Source organism: Bufo gargarizans, chromosome 6 (genome assembly GCF_014858855.1).
Source record: "Bufo gargarizans isolate SCDJY-AF-19 chromosome 6, ASM1485885v1, whole genome shotgun sequence".
NCBI lineage: Eukaryota > Metazoa > Chordata > Amphibia > Anura > Bufonidae > Bufo > Bufo gargarizans.
Window position 1 is genome coordinate 205,799,233 of NC_058085.1, and position 16,416 is coordinate 205,815,648.

The window sequence follows — 16,416 nt, forward strand, 5'->3', positions numbered from 1 at the left end:
CCTGTGTGCTAGGCCTAAATATATGCCAATGGACTGTTGCAGTGGTGGCTGACGTGAAGCCTGATTCTCTGCTATGACATGCAGACTGATTCTCTGCTGACATGAAGACAGATTGTCTGTTACGGGACCTCTCTGCTCTGCCTGTGTGCTAGGCCTAAATATATGCCAATGGACTGTTGCAGTGGTGGGTGACGTGAAGCCTCATTCTCTGCTATGACATGCAGACTGATTCTCTGCTGACATGAAGACAGATTCTCTGTTACGGGACCTCCCTCCTCTGCCTGGGTGCTGGGCCTAAATATATGCCAATGGACTGTTGCAGTGGTGGCTGACATGAAGCCTGATTCTCTGCTATGACATGCAGACTAATTCTCTGCTGACATGAAACCAGATTGTCTGTTACGGGACCTCTCTCCTCTGCCTGGGTGCTGGGCCTAAATTTATGACAATGGACTGTTGCAGTGGTGGCTGACGTGAAGCCTGATTCTCTGCTATGACATGCAGACTGATTCTCTGCTGACATGAAGCCAGATTGTCTGTTACGGGACCTCTCTGCTCTGCCTGTGTGCTAGGCCTAAATATATGCCAATGGACTGTTGCAGTGGTGGCTGACGTGAAGCCTCATTCTCTGCTATGACATGCAGACTGATTCTCTGCTGACATGAAGCCAGATTGTCTGTTACGGGACCTCTCTGCTCTGCCTGTGTGCTAGGCCTAAATATATGCCAATGGACTGTTGCAGTGGTGGGTGACGTGAAGCCTCATTCTCTGCTATGACATGCAGACTGATTCTCTGCTGACATGAAGCCAGATTCTCTGTTACGGGACCTCTCTCCTCTGCCTGTGTGTGTGCTGGGCCTAAATATATGCCAATGGACTGTTGCAGTGGTGGCTGACGTGAAGCCTGATTCTCTGCTATGACATGCAGACTGATTCTCTGCTGACATGAAGCCAGATTGTCTGTTACGGGACCTCTCTCCTCTGCCTGTGTGTGTGCTGGGCCTAAATATATGCCAATGGACTGTTGCAGTGGTGGCTGACGTGAAGCCTCATTCTCTGCTATGACATGCAGACTAATTCTCTGCTGACATGAAGACAGATTCTCTGTTACGGGACCTCTCTCCTCTGCCTGGGTGCCGGGGCCTAAATATCTGAGAATGGACTGTTCCAGTGGTGGGTGACGGGAAGCCAGATTCTCTGCTATGGAACCTCTCTCCAATTGATTTTGGTTAATTTTTATTTATTTAATTTTTATTTTAATTCATTTCCCTATCCACATTTGTTTGCAGGGGATTTACCTACATGTTGCTGCCTTTTGCAGCCCTCTAGCTCTTTCCTGGGCTGTTTTACAGCCTTTTTAGTGCCGAAAAGTTCGGGTCCCCATTGACTTCAATGGGGTTCGGGTTCGGGACGAAGTTCGGATCGGGTTCGGATCCCGAACCCGAACATTTCCGGGATGTTCGGCCGAACTTCTTGAACCCGAACATCCAGGTGTTCGCTCAACTCTACTCATGAGTGACGCACTGCTGAAAAAAGCATTTCTGTCACTAATTTATGATGCCCTCAGTGAGGTCAGCAGAAAGTTGATGACAGGTTCCCTTTAAGTGACAGACTGAAAAAATAAAAATAAAAAATTAAACGACTTTTCTCCATAGGAAGCAGCTTTTGTCAAAAACAAAAATATGGGGCAATCAGAATATGACAGAAAAATATGCACTTTTTGGGCTGGAGTAGAGTGCCACTAACAATATATATTTGTTTTGTACATTCCTTATTCCACTTTAACTTCAAAAAAAGTCCAATACATTACAAAGATAGAAAGCTGTACAGATGAAATGAAACCCTTGTATTGCAAAAGGGCTGGAAAGGCATTTCCTGAAATAGCAATATAATACCAAGTGTTATCTACCCATATGTCCATTGTAGAATTCCTTGGCAAACAATTTTGAGAATACATTGCATTTTCAGTATCCAGCATGATGTATCCTATTCTGTTGTGGTATTTTTTCTTAAAACAATTTTTTGTCCCACAGAGACCAAAAGTAGAGTGACAATTATAGCGAATAGGTAAAAATATACACTTAAGTGCAAGGCCCTTTGGCTGGCCAAAAGGACCATAAGAATAACAATATTCAATTTCAATATTTTGTACAGTTTCTTAATTAACAAAAATATATATTTTTTTTCTTCTTTAACCATGATCAGAACACCAAATCATAACAAATGGCTTTACGGTTTAGCACAGTACATGTGGCACTACTTCGAAAGCTCACGTATCAAAGAAAGAAGCAGCATGCTTAGTAAGGCTTACTTCCAGCAAACAAATAAAACAAATTCAGAGAGGGGAGACTCAGATAAAAGGCAGGTAATCTTTCCAGTTTCATTATGAGCACAAAATCCAGTGGAAGAGGACTACCTTTATGTCATGTGTGACAGGTTTACACATCTCAGGCTTCAACAGTCAAGAGTGTGCCACCTGGAGTCAAAACTGTAACCAATAAAACATCAAGTAAAAATTTGAAATAAGAGAACTGCTTAAATGAAAGTGAAATATGTCCAAATATACTGCATTAAGGGACATTTCTGTAAATACTTCTTTCAATTCACTTAATGCTGGGTTTAAAATCCTTTTAGACTTTGAGGCGTGAACACATGGAAGAGATCAAAGGGGAGTAACACTACTTGCATTTTTTAAATAACAGTTCTGGATACACTTGTGCTTGCTTGGCTGACACCTATTCCTTCTAATGGGCAAAAGGGGAATAAGTCACTTTCAGACCCCTATAGCAGGAACATCAACATGCCTGCTCCTTCTTTTCACCAACATCTGCAGTCAATGAGTCAGGAGACCCACATACAGTACACATTAGTCAGCCAGAAAACTTCTGGTTAAGATATTTTATTTCACAAAATATTTTAGTACATGGTGAAGGAGTTAGGGTACTTTCACACTAGGGCAAGGAACTCTGGCAGGCTGTTCCGGCGGGTGAACAGCCTGTCTGATCCGTACTGCTGCTAGTGCACGCGTGCCCCCGGACTACTGCTCCGGCCCCATCGACTATAATGTTCCGGCGGCAGCATCGCAAACATGCAGAGAGGCAGCCGGAATAAAACTACGACATGTTTGCCATGCTGCCGCCGGAACTCCGGCCCACCTCCATTTTAGTCAATGGGGCCAGGGCAATAGTCCGGGGCAGGCGTGCACTAGTGGCAGCACGGATGAGACAGGCTGTTCACCCGCCGGTACAGCTCACCAGAGTTCCTTGTCGCTAGTGTGAAACTAGCCTTAAAAAGGTGATTATGCTCTAGTACTTTATAAAAGGAAAATTTATATACTGTGCATGGGATAGGCATAAGGCTATCCTTCATATAAGATAGGGCCAGGGACTATTCATAGGATTCAGATATATTGGGCAGACTAGATGGGCCAAATGGTTCTTATCTGCCGACACATTCTATGTTTCTATGTGTCATGCAAAGCGCACTGAAGAGGGGGACAACACAGGGATTCTTCTTCTTGTTCTTTTATTGCAGTCATGGACAGTCCCACAGGCTCTGCACTAGGCATAACAGAGTATATTCCTTTTGCTTGGAATGCTTCCGGTAATAATTACTTTTGATCTAATGCCCGCAGCATGCCTCCTGAAACAGAACAAGCACTTGTAATTACCCTGCGCTGTCGCGAGACGATGTGCAGTGTAATCTTGAAGAGGAAATACCGCTCCTCATTTTGGTGATTGTTGGGTCTCTCTGTAGTCAGAAGCCCTCCAATAAAAATATCACTGCTTAGGGGTACATTTAATATTAAGAAGAATGCTAGTCAGAATGAAATCAGAAGGCCGCTTAGCATGGTCAATGGCATTCAAAATGGGGGCCTGGTCAAAATCAAGGGCAAAGAGGTAAAATAAATTATAGAAATAGTAATCTTTTAATACAGTATGCATTACTAAATAGAAAACGTAAATTCCCAATGAATGTGGTCACCTTCAGTGATGCACAATACGAATATACTTTGTGTTAATAGAATTGTGCTGCAATAAAGATGATATAAAGATTATCCTAGAACATAAGTAACGCGAGGTCGAATTTCATCATCAGAAAAAGTGAGCCAAAAACTAAGAGAGTCTGTGTCCTGCATACAATTCCATTGTGTAGATTCCATTTTGCAGCTGCTCGAGAGTAGGGGGAGAGGATGTACGGATGCTGGTATCTGAAAGGGCAACTCACCGCCTCATGTATGATCCATTTAGTGACTGTTTGGGCACTGGTGTATTCATATAACCATGATGCCCAGGGCTGGAGTACATCATGTTGCTGTGAGGGCTGGTCTGCATTGACTGCTGCGCATAAGGCTGACTACCCATCATGCTCATTTGCATTGGGTACTGAGGGTTCTGGTTCACGTATGCATGGTTTGTGTGGTATCCACTGTTCATCATCGACTGAGACATCCGATAACCACCCATTGCATTTAGTGTATTTACTGGGTTCACATTGTAAGCAGGAGATTGCATCAGATTAACACCCATGTTCATTCCACGCTGCATGGTGAGAGACCGGGAGGCAGGCTGCATGGCCACAGTCTGTGGAGGAGGTGCGTGACCATACAGCTGTGAATGATGGGGCCCAGAAGGAGCTCCTGAAGGCAATGAAGATACTTTGGTCCGCATGGACATATGGGTTTTGGCTCCCATGTGTGTCTGCTGTCTTTGACTGTTAGAAAGTCTCATGTGTCCAGTGGACATGGTCCTCTGAAGGAGGGGTGATGGCAAATTCATCGGTGGTGGTGGTGTGAGGTTTGCAGGAGGAGTCATTGTGGCTTGAGATTGTTGAGTAACAGAATGTGGTGACTGTCTAAGCTGCACCATGTTGCTTAGTGGAGAAGTAAGAGAGGCACCATTTGCATAGGATGTTACAGCCTGTGCGTGGCTATAAGGCAGGGAGTGATCCATTAAGGTGTTTGTCAGTTGCTGAAGTTTGGCAAGGCTGAAGGTAGCAGAGGTCTGAGGATAATGTCTAGGTGCAAAGTCTCCTTGTCCTATTCTCTCATACAGCCCTCCAAGTCCACCACCTCCAGTATCAGGTATGTCTGGCAAAGCAAAACCTGTGCTTGCCCTTCCACATGGGGCAAGCTGCTTCTGTTGTTGACCAACACTTGGAGGTCTCTCTACTGTACAAACTTGTGGGGACTTGACATTGCAAGGTGGCTGGGGAGGTGGAGAACCAATAATGCTGCAGCTATTGTTCATAACAGACATTTGTTGTGTTATAGCACAACTACTTTTTGTCAAGTTAGCGGATGTCATTCCTCCATTAAATGAACAGCTATTTTGTGAGGGTAAGGTGCCTGCTCCAATGCTAGAGTCATAACTGCTTGTGTTATCATAGTTCTCTGTAGTACTCTCAATACTACCCAAGTCACTGAACCCACTATCCACAACCTGTTGTGAATGATCAGACACAGATGACACATCCATAATGGGGCTAGTTTCAATGTTCTGTAATGAAGGAACAGATATGGCTGTCTGCTCAGGGTTTATCTGAGCAAAATTACTTTCCAGAGAACGTGCACTGGGGCTGTTTGCGGACCTGAAAGAGTGACTAGGATGTGAGTGAACAGGGGACACTGGGCTACTATGGTCAGACTGATGGCAGTCTTCTGTAACAACAGTTGGACTCTGGGCATAACTTTGAAGATTATGACAGGTTTCTTGTGCTTCAGAACAACTTCTATAGGCATCATCTTGCTCCTCACTTTCACGGGTTAGAGATTGAACAGCTTGTACAGTTTCTGACTCAATGTCTAATCCATCGCCAGCATCACCAGTTAGGTCTGATGCTAATCCCACTTGGGATGTTTCACATGGAACAATGACTGGCTCCTCTGTTTCAGTTAGCTGTCCATTTAATGGCTGTACAGGTTGCTTTACTTCAATTATTTCATCACAAATGTTGCTCAAAATATCTGGCTGAGATGCAGTGTTTGCTATACCTAATTCTAAAAACCTCTCCTGATGCCCTAAAGTCTCCTGAAAAGGTTGAACTGGTATCTCTTTCTTTGAGGTATTGATATGGCTCTCATCTTCATCATCAGCATCATGATCTTCATTATTACACTGGTCTTCTTCATCTTCCTCCTCCTCATTTGGTAGTGCAAGCTCACAAGGTTGCTCTGTTACTGAGGAGTTTATACTTTCCAACGCATTGTCTGCCTTCCCTCTTTCTTCTTGCACATCTTTTTTCTCCTTTTTCAAGCTGCCATCTGTCCTCTCATTAACCTCCTGCATTGCCTCATCTACTTTACCATTTTCACTCTCTTCAAGCTGCATAGCTTCATCTTCTTTCTTTTCTTCCTTTTCCAGATTTGTGCTACATGGACTTGGTAGTTCTATCACAGAATTCACAGGTCCTTCAACAGGTGCTTGAATTTCTTCAGTGGCCTGCACAATATCTTCCTGATGTAGATCCTTTTCATCTTCATTTACTTCCCTTTCCTCTTCAACTTTTGGTTCTTCAATCTGAGCCTGATAGTCTGGTTCCATGGGAGTCTCTGGAGGAGTGTACAAGTTGAGTTTAAATCCAGACTTTCGGTCCACATTACATCTTCTCTTAGCAGGCCCTCTCTTCAACCCTATAGGCCAGCTCTGCTTTCTTGGAGATGGATCCAGAGCCTTTTCTAGGGCATTATGTTTTTTTACCTTATTTGGCGAAACGTCTCCTACATGACCTGTACAGACAAAAATAATATTTGAGTCAATGTTTAACTACAGAAATTGAAATCAATTTAGGTCTTTCTTGGACTTTAATATTGATGACTTATCCATAGATTAGGTCATCAATATCAGATTGGTGGGGATAGGCATAGGTTAAGGAAATAGTAGAGGGAAAGTATAGGTCATCAATATGGGGGTCCATCAATATCGAAGTCTTAGACAACCCCTTAAAGTCAATTACAGAAATATATGAATGTAGCAGAACAGAGTTGGTCATATATTGACCCCTTTAGGACCGGGCTCATTTGCTTTTCCTCCTCACATACCAAGAACCATGACAGATAATAATTTTCCATTCACATAGCCATATGAGGGCCTATTTTTTGTGGGACAAGTTGTATTTTTAATGGCACCATTTTATTCACCAAGTTGTGTATTGGAAAATGGGAAAACTTTTTTTGTGGGGTGAAAGTTTTTTTGTGGGGTGAAAGTGAAAAAAAATAAAAAATAAATTACATGAATGTTTTTTGAGTTTTGATATTATGCCATTTACTTTGCACTAAAAATGACATGATATCCTTATTCTACGGGTTGATATGATTATGGTGATACCAAATTTGTATAGTTTTTATATTTTTCTACTACTTTAAAAAAAGAAAAATCTTATTCCCTAAAACCTTATACCAGATTTGTGTGAGGGTTTGTTTTTTGCAGGGCGAATTGTAGTTTTTATTGGTGCTAGTTTTTTGGGTACGTATGGCTTTTTCATCACTTTTTGTCTTTTTTTTTATTGGGAGGGGAACAAAGTAAACAAACATGGCAACTCATTGATTTTTTTTTCCCGTTATGTCCTTTACCGCACAGGAAAAATATTGTTATATTTTAATAGTTCAACTATTTTTGGATGCAGCCATACCTGTTTATTTTTAAATATTTATTTTTGTGTGTAAAATTGGGAAACGGGATGATTTGAATTTATATAGTGTTTTAAAAATAGTTTTTACTTTCTCAGCAGTAACTTTTAGTGCCCAATGGGGACTGGAACCTGTGATCGTCTGATCGCTTGTCCAATACACCGTAAAAGATTATTATTGCTGCCTATGGGATTCTAAAACACTGCCTACAGAGTCGTGCCTCGTGCACTGCTTTACAGGCAGTTAACCATGACATGCCTGGGAGCTTTTAAAAGGCCTCAGGATGTCATGGTAACCGATCAGGGCCATGCAATTTTGTTGCAGGGGCTCCGATCGGAAGGCAGAGTGGGCCGCCTCCCTTCTGCCTAACACCACAGATGCCACAATCGCTACTGACTGCATCATCTGAGGGGTTGAATGACCATATTCTACATCATCCCTGAGATTATACAGCCAATATCAGCCACAAATTGGGCACACTCAGCTTGGCAGACCAATCCATACAACCCCTTAAGCATAATAATGTACGTGTATGTGATTATGTGTTAAGAGGTTAAAGTTAAGGCCCCTTTCACACAAGCGAGCTTTCCAAGCGGGTGCAATGTGTGATGCGAACGCATTGCGTCAACACGGAATCCGGACCCATTTGTTTCAATGGGGATGTGTACATGAGCTTTGGTTTTAATGCATCATTGGGCGTTGCGTGAAAATCGCAGGATGTACTATATTCAGTGTTTTTCACGCAACGCTGGCCCCATAAAAGTGAACGGGGCTGCGTGAAAATCGCATCGCATCCACAAGCAATTGCGGATGTGATGCGTTTTTCACGGATGGTTCCTAAGAGATATTTGTATACCTTCAGTTTTTTTATCACGCGCGTTCAAAATGCATTAAATCACATTGCACCCATGCAATAAAAACTGAACTGAAAGTGATCGCATACAAAACTGAATGAACTTGTTTGCAAAATCGTGCATTTTTCACTGAACGCATTTGGACCTAATCCGCTCACACTCATCTGCAAGGGGCCTAATTTTGGCAAATAATAAAGTGCTTTGCTGTTTAACCCCTTCAAGACCAAGCCAGTTTTCACCTTAAGGACCAAGCCACATTTTGCAAATCTGACATGTTACACTTTATGTGGTAATAACTCTGGAACGCTTTTACTTATAAAAGGCGATTTTGAGATTTCTCGTGACATATATTGTACTTCATGTTAGTGGTAAATTTGAGTCAATATGTCACCTTTAATGATAAAAATAATTCTAAATTTACAGAAAATTTTGAAACATTTTTGAAATTTGAATGTCTCTGCTTTTAAAGCAGATTGTGATACCACATCAAATAGATGTTACTGTACATTTCACAGATGTCTACTTCATGTTGGCATAATTTTGTAAACATCATTTTATTTTTTTAGGACGTTAGAAGGCTTAGAATTTTAGAAGCAAAGAAAATTTCCAAAACCCACTTTTTAAGGACCAGTTCAGTTATGAAGTCACTTTGTTGGGCTTACATAGTAGAAACTACCAATAAATATCCTCATTTTAGATACTACACCCTTCAAGTTATTCAAAACTGATTTTACAAACGTTGTTAACCCTTTAGGTGTTCCACAAGAATGAAAGGAAAATGGAGGTGAAATTTCAAAATTTCACCTTTTTTTGTGTGTAGATTTTCCATTTTAATTATTTTTTTACATGTAACACAGCAAGGTTTAACAGCCAAAGAAAACTCAATATTTATTAACCTGATTCTGCAGTTTACAGAAACACATTACATGTGGTGGTAAACTGCTGTACGGGCACACGGAAGGGCGCAGAGGGAAAGCAGCGCCATATGGATTTTGGAGGGCAGATTTCACTAGGATAATTTTAAAGAGGACCTTTCACCACTCCTGATGTGCCTGTTTTAATAGCTTCATGTAATAGCCCCATGTAATAGATTTTCTGGAACATCTATTTTTATGGCTCTATGTTTGCCATTCCTTTATTATTTCTACTAGAAGTTATGAATGAATTGCTATTAGAATTCAGTAAGGCTACTTTCACACTAGCGTTCGATCGGATCCGTTCTGAACGGATCCGATCATAATAATGCAGACGGAGGCTCCGTTCAGAACGGATCCGTCTGCATTATTTTAGCATATAGAAGCTAAGTGTGAAAATAGCCTCGTACGGATCCGTCCAGACTTTCAATGTAAAGTCAATGGGGGACGGATCCGCCTGAAGATTGAGCCATATTGTGGCATCTTCAAACGGATCCGTCCCCATTGACTTACATTGTAAGTCTGGACGGATCCGCACGCCTCCGCACGGCCAGGCGGACACCCGAACGCTGCAAGCAGCGTTCAGCTGTCCGCCTGTCCGTGCGGAGGCGAGCGGAGCGGAGGCTGAACGCCGCCAGACTGATGCAGTCTGAGCGGATCCGCATCCATTCAGACTGCATCAGGGCTGGACGGAAGCGTTCGGGTCCGCTCGTGAGCCCCTTCAAACGGAGCTCACGAGCGGACCGACGAACGCTAGTGTGAAAGTAGCCTAAGGGTACAGAGGAGAGTAACCAGTTGGGGAGGTGCACCTGCACAGACTCACTCTATCCAATCAGTGCTGCCATTTTCAGCCTGTGCAGGTATACACCCACAAACTGGTTACCTCCTCTCTGTGCCCTTACTGAAGGATAATAGTAATTCTAAGAGCCATAAGAATAGATGCTCCAGAATAGTTATTACATGGGGAATGCATGAAGCTATTAAAACAGACATGTCAGGAGTGGTGAAAGGTCCTCTTTAAGTTGCCATGTCACCCATGCACCCTACAGTAGAAACTCAGAAAAAGTGACCCCATTTTGTAAACTACGGGCTGAGGCGACAGTTTTATTGGTACTATTTTGGGGTACATATGATTTTTGATTGTTCAGTTACGCTTTGTGTGAGGCAAGGTAACCAAAAAATGACTGTTGTGGCACAGTTTTTATTTTTTTGTTTTTTTCTCCTCACAGGATATATCATGTGTTGTCAATTTTTGGTTACATATGATTTTTTGATCATTCAATATGACACTTTTTGGGGGGCAAGGATCAACTGAGGGGGTAGATCATGTGATATTTTTATAGAGCAGGTTTTTACGGATGCAGCGATACCTAATAGGTCTACTATTTTATGTATTTCAGTTTTACACAAAAATCATGTTTTAGCATCTCCATTTTCAGAAAGCCTTTTTGGGGGGCGATTGTCTTATGTAGGGGCTCATTTTTTTACACAGGAATAGATGACGGTTTGATTGGTACTATTTTGGGTTGCATTTGACTTTTTGATCGCTTTTTGTGATGAGAGGTGACAAAAAATTCATTTTTTTACACTTTTTTTTATGGTGTTCACCCTAGGGGTTAAATCATATAATATTTTTTATAAAACAAGTCATTATGGATGTGGAGATACCCAATATGTCTACTTTTTTTAAATTTATTTCAGTTTTATCTTTTGGGCAATTGTCATAGGTAGAGTCATTTTTTGTGGGAAGAGATGGTGGTTTGATTGGTCCTATTTTGAGTCTTTTTGATCGCTTGGAATTACAGTTTTTGTGATGTAAGGTGACCAAAAAAATTTAATTCTTTGCTCAGTTTTTATTTTATATTTTTTACGGTGTTCACCTGAGGTGGTAGATTATGCAAAATTTTTATAGAGCACGTCATTACAGATGCAGCAATACCTAACATGTCTGTTTTTATTTATTTTAAAAGGACACTGTCAGGCCCAATAAGCATTTTTATCTATCTATCTATCTATATATATAATAAATATATACACATACACACACAGGCATAGGTCTTCTATTGTGTATTAAAAACATATAAGTATACCCCCTGTCCACCTTATAAATACAGTAAAATCATGTTTTATAACCTGATAGAATCGCTCTCCTTTGTGCCCAAAGGGCAGCGTTTCAGCTCCACTTGTGCCCAGCTGCGGCCCAAACGCCGTTTACAAGCGCCGCCCAGCTCATCAATACTCAGTTCGCTGGGCGGCTTCTGCTGTCCCCGACGCGCTGAGATCCCTCGCATGCCCAATAGAAAGCTATGGGCGGCAACCTCACTGACAGCTTCTGGGCATGCACGGGATACCTTGCCTGGTGTTCTGCCAAATCTCTATACCTTGCCAAAAGTCTATACTATTGCCAAGGAATCAGCTGGAGGAGGGTGTGCGCGGCGCTGCGCAAGCACACATCCACTGGCATAGCAAAGAATTATTGCAGCGCCAAGATAGAAGTACTTGCGCACTTAGGGGTATAAAGCGTGCGTGCGCACTTAGGGGTATTGAGATTTTGCAGTGCAAAATGTTTCATCAGATCTCCCTACCCCTGAGTGCACAGGCGCCGCGCACATTCTCCTCCAGCTGATTCCTTGGCGATCTCGTCACTTCCGATGCGGCTGTGTCACTTTCGGTATAGACTTTTGGCAAGGTATAGAGATTTGGCAGAACACCGGCACTCCCAGTGGCCACAATGATACTGCGCCTGCGTCCAATAAACATCACTGAGGCGGCTTCAGCTGCGCCTGCTTTGTGATCACAGCCACTACATGTCTTGCTGCAGATATGTGTGAAAAAGCGCCTGCGTCGGGGACAGCAGAAGCCGCCCAGCGAAGTGAATATTGATGAACCGGGCGGCGCTTGAAAACGGCGGTTGGGGCGCGGCTGGGCACAAGAGGAGCTCCCTTGGGCGCAAAGGAGAGCGATTCTATCAGGTTATCAAACATGATTTTACTGTATTTATAAGGTGGACAGGGGGTATACTTATATGTTTTTAATACACATTAGAAGACCTATGCCTGCATATATATAGCTAAAAAAGCTTATTGGGCCTGACAGTGTCCCTTTAAACACTATTTTATGATGAGGGGGCTTTTATTTTCTTACTTGAAACTTTTTATATTTGTCCCACTGTGGGACTTCAACTTTTAGGCTTTGATCCCTGTTTCAATTTAGTACAATACATTATGTATTGTACTGAATTGAACTGTCTAAGTGGCTAAACTGATCCGTTTGGGGCCGCTTGTCAGAGACTTGAAACGGATCTCACAGGAGGACCCAGAAACGGCAGTGTGAAAGTAGCCTAAGACGCTGACAGTTGCCTAGGAGACCCAGACCCTGCAGCTGGCAGGCTACTATTGCAACCATTGGCCCCCTGTCAGCGCAGCGCGAGGGGTCGATTGAGTCAGAGGGAGCCCTCTCCCTCTGCAAACCCTGCACGTGCCACGATCAGCGCTGACAGCGGCATGTGAAAGAGTTAATCCGCTGGCATCACCGCATACAGTAATGCCGGCGGAAGAGGCAGGGGCCTAGCTATTAGTAACAGCCGGGCCTGTGTCGCATTCCCTCACTTAAATACAGGGAGTCAGAGTCAGACTCCTATCAATCTGAGTCACCCTCTTGCAGATGTGTGTATATAATGTAGAGTGTGTGCATTATATACACATACACTCTGCATTATAGCTGCATTTCCCACCCTAGTCTTATACTCGAGTCACTCATTTTTCCCATTTTTTGGGGGTAAAATTAGGGGCCTCGGCTTATACTCAGGTCGGCTTATACTAGAGTATATACGGTACTAAATATTGATTTCATTTCTTTTTTGTGGTGCCCAAATTTATGCACCTGCCTAATTTTGTTTAAACAATTATAGCACACTTTCTGTAAATCCAATAAACTTCATTTCACTTCTCAAATATCACTGTGTGTGTCTCTTATATGATATATTTAACTGACATTTTTTATCGTAACAACCAACGATTTATACAGGAAAATCATGACGATTAACAAGGTTGCCCAAATTTTCGCATCCCACTGTATTTGGCCGAGAATGAGCAGCTGCATTAGGCCTCATGCACACGACCGTTGTGTGCATCCGTGGCCGTTGTGCCGTTTTCCGTTTTTTTTCGCGGACCCATTGACTTTCAATGGGTCCGTGGAAAAATCGGAAAATGCACCGTTTTGCAGCCGAGGCCGTGATCCGTGTATCCTGTCCGTCCAAAAAATATGACCTGTCCTATTTTTTTGACGGACAACGGTTCACGGACCCATTCAAGTCAATGGGTCCGTGAAAGAACACGGATGCACACAAGATTGGCATCCGTGTCCGTGATCCGTGGCCGTAGGTTGCTTTCATACAGACGGATCCGAAGATCCGTCTGCATAAAAGCTTTTTCTGATCTAAGTTTTCACTTCGTGAAAACTCATTTCCGACAGTATATTCTAACACAGAAGCGTTCCCATGGTGATGGGGACGCTTCTAGTTAGAATACACTGCAAACTTTGTACAAGACTGCCCCCTGCTGCCTGGCACCACCCGATCTCTTACAGGGGGATATGATAGCACAATTAACCCCTTCAGGTGCGGCACCTAAAGGGGTTAATTGTACTATCATATTCCCCTGTAAGAGATCAGGGCTGCCAGGCAGCAGGGGGCAGCCCCCCCCCCCTCCCCAGTTTGAATATCGTTGGTGGCACAGTGTGCGCCCACCATCGCCCCCCCCTTCCCTCCCTCTATTGTAATAAATCGTTGGTGGCACAGTGTGCGCCCACCATCGCCCCCCCCCTTCCTCCCTCTATAGTTAAAAATCGTTGGTGGCACAGTGTGCGCCCACCATCGCCCCCCCCCTTCTTCCCTCTATAGTTAAAAATCGTTGGTGGCACAGTGTGCGCCCACCATCGCCCCCCCCTTCCTCCCTCTATAGTTAAAAATCGTTGGTGGCACAGTGTGCGCCCACCATCGGCCCCCCTCTCTCTATAGTAGTAACAACCATTGGTGGCAGTGTGCGGCCTCCCATTCCCCCCCCCCCCGCCCCCACCACAGTAGAAGATTCATACTTACCTGCTTGCTGCTGCGATGTCTGTGACCGGCCGGGAGCTCCTCCTACTGGTAAGTGACAGTTCTTTAGCAATGCGCCGCACAGACCTTTCACTTACCAGTAGGTGGAGCTCCCGGCCGGTCACAGACATCGCAGCAGCAAGCAGTACAATTGTACTATTGCTAAGTAACCATGGCAACCAGGGATGCAGTAGCTTCCTGGTTGCCATGGTTACCGATCGGAGCCCCAGCGATTAAACTGGGACTCCGATCGGAACTCCGCTGCCACCAATGATGGGGGGGGGGGGGAATGGGAGGCCGCACACTGCCACCAATGGTTGTTACTACTATAGGGAGAGGGGGGGCCGACTGTGGGCGCACACTGTGCCACCAACGATTTTTAACTATAGAGGGAGGAAGGGGGGGGCGATGGTGGGCGCACACTGTGCCACCAACGATTTTTAACTATAGAGGGAGGAAGGGGGGGCCGATGGTGGGCGCACACTGTGCCACCAACGATATTCAAACTGGGGAGGGGGGGGGCTGCCCCCTGCTGCCTGGCAGCCCTGATCTCTTACAGTGCGGCACCTGAGGAGTTAATTGTGCTGATCACGGCCCCCTGTAAGAGATCGGGTGGTGCCAGGCAGCAGGGGGCAGTCATGTACACAGTTTTTCAGTGTATTCTAACCTGAAGCGTCCCCATCACCATGGGAACGCCTCTGTGTTAGAATATACTGTCGGAAATGAGTTTCACGATGTAGCTCATATCCGACAGTATATTCTAACATAGAGGAGTTCCCATGGTGATGGGGACGCTTCAAGTTATGTTCGGGTGTCCGCCTGGCCGTGCGGAGGCAAGCGGATCCGTCCAGACTTATAATGTAAGTCAATGGGGACGGATCCGTTTGAAGATGACACACTGTGGCTCAATTTTCAAACGGATCCGTCCCCCATTGACTTTCAATGTAAAGTCTGGACGGATCCGTCTGAGGCTATTTTCACACTTTAGAAATGTTTTAACAATATAATGCAGACGGATCCGCTCTGAACGGAGCCACCGTCTGCATTATGAACACAAGTGTGAAAGTAAAGGGACTCCTGACTTTACATTGAAAGTCAATGAGGACGGATCCGTTTGCAATTGCACCATATTGTGTCAACGTCAAACGGATCCGTCCCCATTGACTTGCATTGTAATTCAGGACGGATCCGTTTGGCTCCGCACGGCCAGGCGGACGCCAAAACGACTTTTTTTTCATGTCCGTGGATCCTCCAAAAATCAAGGAAGACCCACGGACGAAAAAACGGTCACGGATCACGGACCCACGGACCCCGTTTTTGCGGACCGTGAAAAAAAAACTGTCGTGTGCATGAGGCCTTAATTTGTGTCCTGCATACCTAACTTTTGGATTCCATCTAATGCCTGCAGACTAAGTCTACTTTCACACTTGCGTTCAGAGCAGATCCGTCTGAGACGGATCCGCTCATATAATGCAGACAGTGGCTCCGTTCAGAACTGATCCGTCTGCATTATATTGTTAAAAAATTTCTAAGTGTGAAAGTAGCCTCAGATGGATCCGTCCAGACTTTACATTGAAAGTCAATGGGGGACGGATCCGTTTGAAAATTGAGCCATAGTGTGTCATATTCAAACGGATCCGTCCCCATTGACTTACATTGTAAGTCTGGACGGATCCGCTTGCCTCCGCACGGCCAGGCTGACACCCGAACGCTACAAGCAGCGTTCAGGTGTCCGTCTGGTGAGCGGAGCGGAGGCTGAACGCTGCCAGACTGATGCATTCTGAGCGGATCCGCATCCACTCAGAATGCATTAGGGCTGGACGGAAGCGTTCGGGGCCGCTTGTGAGAGCCTTCAAACGGAGCTCACAAGCGGACACCCGAACGCTAGTGTGAAAGTAGCCTTATTACCCAACAACTTCTATTTGC

The 16,416-nt window shown here is 44.3% G+C and overlaps 1 protein-coding gene across 2 annotated transcripts in view; it reads right to left on the minus strand.

The window, feature by feature from the left end:
• Positions 1-3,073: 3,073 nt before the first annotated feature.
• Positions 3,074-16,416, minus strand: part of KAT6B (lysine acetyltransferase 6B) — a 258,661-nt gene continuing 245,318 nt past the window's right edge. For both annotated transcript variants that reach the window (XM_044297450.1, XM_044297449.1), the window contains exon 16: positions 3,074-6,727. In XM_044297450.1, coding sequence (XP_044153385.1) covers positions 4,224-6,727 — 2,504 coding nt within the window. In that variant the 3' untranslated portion in view covers positions 3,074-4,223. The remainder of the gene's footprint in view (positions 6,728-16,416) is intronic.